The 5670-nt window shown below is 42.8% G+C and overlaps 1 protein-coding gene across 2 annotated transcripts; it reads right to left on the reverse strand.

Annotated features, from left to right (window-relative positions):
- Window positions 1–2229: 2229 nt before the first annotated feature.
- Window positions 2230–5345, reverse strand: LOC125344694 (melanoma antigen preferentially expressed in tumors-like). 2 transcript variants are annotated; one of them, XM_048337112.1, is made up of 3 exons: window positions 5180–5345; window positions 4704–4849; window positions 2230–3009 (listed from the first exon to the last, which is right to left on the reverse strand). In XM_048337112.1, the coding sequence occupies exons 1-3, from the start codon at window positions 5216–5218 to the stop codon at window positions 2466–2468; spliced, it is 729 nt and encodes a 242-aa protein (XP_048193069.1). In that variant the 5' UTR covers window positions 5219–5345; the 3' UTR covers window positions 2230–2465. The 2 variants fall into 2 exon arrangements, with proteins under 2 accessions (XP_048193069.1, XP_048193068.1); XM_048337111.1 differs by having other exon boundaries at window positions 4704–5344.
- Window positions 5346–5670: the final 325 nt, after the last annotated feature.

Raw genomic sequence — 5670 nt, forward strand, 5'->3', positions numbered from 1 at the left:
AGACATTCAGGGCTGCTGGCAAAAGACCTGGTTGAGAAAGACATTTTGTCTCTCTAGTAAACCTAGTAAATTTAATCAAGTGATCTCTTGGTGCTGTTTTGGTGTGTTTTTAAATTTTTAATTTTATTCTCAAGATGACATACAGAGAGGTTACAGTTACATACGTAAAGTAGTGAGTACATTTCTTGTCAAACTTGTTACCTCCTCCCTCATTTTTCTCCCACCTTCTCTCCTCCCCATGACCTATTGTTTTGAGAGAGGCTTTATATGGACATTCATATTAAGAACAAAAACACACTACTGTAAATGAGCCTCCAGTTTATATTTTCTATTTTTCCATATTCCTGATATAATTATTTTCCCTCTTTAATCTATAAAAACCTGTCTCTTCAAATAGCATTTGCTGGGCTGGAAATATGGCCTAGTGGTAGAGTGCTTGCCTCACATACATGAAGCCCTGGGTTCGAGTTCTCAGCACCGCATACATACAAAAAGCCAGAAGTAGCACTGTGGCTCAAGAGGTTGAGTGCTATCCTTGAGTAAAAAGAAGCCAGGGCCAGGGTCAGTGCTCAAGCCCTGAGTCCAAACCCCAGGACTAGCCAAAACAAACAAATATATACATGTATGGCATTTGCTTTGTACTCTGAAATACTCACTGGTATACAAAACCTATCAACTCTTGAAGTATGAGAAATGGAAGAGTTTTAGATATGGCTACTGCCACCCACAGGAAACCTATGCCAGGCTTAGAAAAGACTGCTGCCTTGGAGCTAAATTTCAGGACAACCTCAAGGCAACACTCATAAATTAACCTATCTAGTCTTGGATGAATCTCAAGGGAAAATGGGGATCCTGGCCTCACTTCTTCAGGGGATTGACATCCCATCTACTTTATTCCTTTTTGACACTAGAACTCACTTTATTGACTTCCTACCCAGAGTTCTTTCTGCATGCACTAGGCTGGAGGTTTAGTGACCAGGGTACAGCATGGATACCATCCACACTTTCTGACCCTTCAGTGCCTCTTAGCTCCATGAATCATGAGGCCATGTAATTCTATTCGAAAATCAATTAGACCATGACATGGCTCGGTGGATTGCTCCATATTCATGTGCTAGGATAATAAATAGGTAGGTTAGGACATATCTACAACCCTACCAGCTCCAAGCAAATCCAATATATCATCATGGCACTGAATCCAAGATTGGATTCATTCTTCTCTACAGGAAGAGGGTATGTGAAAGACTGTCTCCCCTTAAAGGAGACATAGCAAACAGTCAGATACCCAGGACCAAGGTGGAATATGGAGGCAACACAAGCACATGAAATAGCTCCCATAAGATGCAGAAGAGCCAATCTGGTGAGAATTCAAACTATTCCCTGAGGGGGGAAAAAAAGGACCAATAAGCAAGACTCCCCCAAAGAGATTAAAAACAGGAAAGAGCCTAGTAACCCTATAAAAGCCTGTTGCCAACCCCACATTGGCACCTTCACCAGATCAGAAGCAGCAGTAGCAATAGCAGCAATATGCTCTTGGCCTCATTGCCCATCATTTTCCTTTTAATAGTGTCCTAATAAATGTTCCCGGGCTGGGGATATGGCCTAGTGGCAAGAGTGCTTGCCTCGTATACATGAGGCCCTGGGTTCGATTCCCCAGCACCACATATACAGAAAATGGCCAGAAGTGGCGCTGTGGCTCAAGTGGCAGAGTGCTAGCCTTGAGCAAAAAGAAGCCAGGGACAGTGCTCAGGCCCTGAGTCCAAGCCCCAGGACTGGCCAAAAAAAAAAAAAAAAAAAAAAAAAAAAAAATGTTCCCACTAATCATTTCTCAGCAAATTTTTTTTGCCAACTCTCACCTTCAAATAATATCTGACTTTTAAGTTACCGAAACAGGTTCATATATCACACAGCATAACAAATCATTTATACTAAGGTTTCTTTAATTATGGCTGTCTCTTTACATTCATCAATGTAGGGACAATTCTTTTTTTTTTTTTTTTTTTTTTTTTTTTTTTTTTTTTTTTTTTTGCCAGTCCTGGGCCTTGGACTCAGGGCCTGAGCACTGTCCCTGGCTTCTTCCCGCTCAAGGCTAGCACTCTGCCACTTGAGCCACAGCGCCGCTTCTGGCCGTTTTTTCTGTATATGTGGTCTGGGGAATCGAACCTAGGGCCTCGTGTATCCGAGGCAGGCACTCTTGCCACTAGGCTATATCCCCAGCCCCGGGACAATTCTTATACATCACCCTACCCATGTAAAATTTCAAATTCTCATTTGTAATGCCTTAGGATATTTTTGACAATGACCAAACTGCCCCAAGTCAATGTCTAACTCGCATCCCTGATCATCTTTCCTTTTCCTGCTTACCATGAGCAGTCCTTTGTAACTGTGGCTTCTGTGATTTGTACGCTTCGGTGTCCACATGTACAGACCAAAGCTGTGGATAGGGCTACTTACCTGTGTAGATGCTACCAGGGCATGGGCCACAGGTCACTGAAGGGCCACTCACGATGAGGACAGGGTTTGCCACTGAGCCACTCCATGTCTGACCGCCCCAACTCTTGTAGCATCTGCATCAGCTTGGCTTGTAGGGTAGCAAGCAACCCATCTCCAACATGCTCATAAAATTCCAGTGGTGCAGGGTACCGCACACGCCTTAAGTTGGTCAGTCCAATGGTGTGGCGAACGACTCGCAACAGCACATTTATGGAGATGGGGTTCCCAGAAAAGCTAAAGGTTGTGAGCTGGGAACAGTGTCTCAGGGCAGGCAGAATGGCAGTGAGTTGGAGGTTCATGATCCCACATTCCTCTAGGCTCAGGACCTGGAGGGTACTCGATACATTCTCTAGCAGTGCTTCCAGGGTCTCAGAACTTATGTCCATCAGGATAACCCTATTTAGACACAGTCCCCTTAGCTGTCTTGTATTGGGGCACTTAGACAAATTCATCAAGTCTGATTCTAGAAGCAGACAATTGGTGAGAGAGAGGATCTTCAAGGGGCTCCTCAGGCACCTGTGGACAGAGAGAACAGTCAGTGCTGGGGACTGGTGGTGATGAGTAGCAGCCAGTGGGGAGAACTCATAACTCAATACAGCCAATGCAGCAAAGAAAAACCCCAAAGTTTTCCTGATGCCCAACCTTGAGGCTGTCATACTGTAAAGAGGTCTTCCAACAAGGCCAATTTACATGAAGTCCTTTCTACATTTGTTAACCTTGTTCTGGAACTGGGTCAAGTAAATAAGACCTCACATATTCCCTTTCCTTATCTACTGAGTAGAGCAAAGCATACAGATTAGTTGTTGTGATGGTTAAATAAGAGGACCACGAAGATTACTCAGAAAAGAACCTGACCCTAGGTATCAAGAAGAGAAGGACATTAGATTATTTTAGTTCCAGAGACACAAATATAAATCCCCTCAATTAATAACCTGGGGGGGGGGGGAATTAATTTCTTAAAGCAAAAAAGAAGCAGAAGCAGCGTAAGAAGACAAAGCAGAAGCAGCGTAAGAAGACAAAGCAGAAGCAGCGTAAGAAGACAAAGCAGCAGCAGATAAGCACAAAGAAGAGAAGAGGAAGGAGCAGCAGTAGCAGCAATAACAAACCCAAATCAGGCTTTCTTCCAGCAACTGTGTTAATTAAGTCACCTATATTACCTAGTATGAGGCTACTAAAATACCCTTCATAAAGTACAAACCTAGAAGGCAAACAGCCTCCAAAATGTCTGCCAGACACAGGGATCAACTTCAGACTTTTTTTTTTTTTTTTTTTTTTTTTTTTTTTTGCCAGTCCTGGGACTTGGACTCAGGGCCTGAGCACTGTCCCTGGCTACTTTTTCTCAAGGCTAGCACTCTGCCACTTGAGTCACAGCGCCACTTCTGGCCATTTTCTGTATATGTGGTGCTGGGGAATCGAACCAGGGCTTCAAGTATACGAGGCAAGCACTCTTGCCACTAGGCCATATCCCCAGCCCCCAGACTTTTTTATTATCTCTTAACCACCTATCCTTTATTTCTAGAATCATATACTTCATATATACTCCCTCACATTAAGTACAAATCCATTTTGAAATTGAGTCTCCATTATGATAAAATAAAAGGAATTAAGTAGAACTCTTAAGAGAGAGTTAAGGATGTACCGTTACAATCAATGGATCAATATATCAGTGGGCTGTCTAAAGTATAAATCCTTTATAAAATCTGGCTTATCTAATTCTATGTCTCACTCTGTGTTCTTATGTGTGTTGTTCTCTTTTTAAATTTCTAGACAGAGTTTTACTATGTAGCATAGGCTTATCTCAAAGACAAAATTCTCCTGCCAAGCCTCTCGAATGCTCGAATTACAGGTATAAACTACCACACCCAGGGTCCTGACATTGCTTGAGCACATAGTCTCTGCATATAAACCAAAACAGTGGCATTCACTGGATATTTTCCACTGGACCTCAACTAGATCTGTGAGCCAAAATAAATAGTTGTTCTATATAACTTGAGATGATTGTACCCAGTATATGCAATTGTACTATTCTGATCCAAAGAGGGATAAAGACTACCTCTAAACTGTTTGGATAGATACCATACTTGGGAACAAGACAAATGTTGACATACAGGGACACATGATTATGGCTGTCACAGAGCAAAGATGCTTTATCCATCCTGAAATGAATACAGACCTGTCCTATTCTGCAGAGCAAATGTAATAACCCTCACCTGAGCAAACTGCACAAGGAGCCTTCAAGAGAGCTGATGGATTCCAAATGAAGCTCCTGGAGGTGATGTAGACTGAGCAACTGAGAGCTGAACGTCTCCACAAACTGCTCCTCCTCCTCCCAAGAACTACACTGGGACATCTGTGTCTGAGACAGGAAGAGTCTGTGCAATTTACCCATGTATGGTAGAAGAGAAAGGAGCTTCCCCAGGACTGATAATTTCCAGTTACAGACCAGTTCCAAATCCTGGACAGAATACAGCCTCACCATTTTCAATACCTTCATATTTTGTACGGACAGTGCAAAAATACTCAGCTTGTTACAGTATAAGTGTAGTAAACCTTTCCACTGCTTGGCCTTTTCAATCAGAGAAGTGAGCCATTCATCGTGGCTGCCAATACTGAGGTAGAGATCTATGAACACCTTCAGAGGAGCCCTGGGCTCTTTTGCTCCCATACTGGATCCATCCACCTTTACCTTCATCAATGGCAGGATGGCCTGGGACAGTGAGCACATGCCATCCCTGCTACCAGACCATATAGTTTTCTGACATAGATCCAGTACTTGCAGTTTCCCCTGCCTGTGGATAAAACAGATGATTAATGGAAGGTAAAGGGAAGGGTCTCAGAATGAAGGTAAAGGTCAAATATAAACATGAACTCTAAAACCCAGGTATTAGCTGTGGTCCCCTTTTCTCCTAGGATCTTGCTTTTTCCTCTGATTTCTTCTCTCTTAAGGTTATTCTGTTATCTGACTGTCTGTTTAGCATCTGTTATCTATCTGTTCTTCTACCCAATATGTTTAACTTTGTATTACTGAGTACTGATCATAGGACCTCAGAAGTGCAAGGCAAGTATTCTACCACTGAGATTGAACCCTAGAATCTACTTCCCATACCTTTAAGTGACACTGGGAAGGAATGCAGACATGTTCCTTCAGTCAATAGTGCATTATATGGTGGTTCATCC

This window comes from Perognathus longimembris, unplaced genomic scaffold (genome assembly GCF_023159225.1).
Source record: "Perognathus longimembris pacificus isolate PPM17 unplaced genomic scaffold, ASM2315922v1 HiC_scaffold_3962, whole genome shotgun sequence".
Classification (NCBI taxonomy): Eukaryota; Metazoa; Chordata; class Mammalia; order Rodentia; family Heteromyidae; genus Perognathus; species Perognathus longimembris.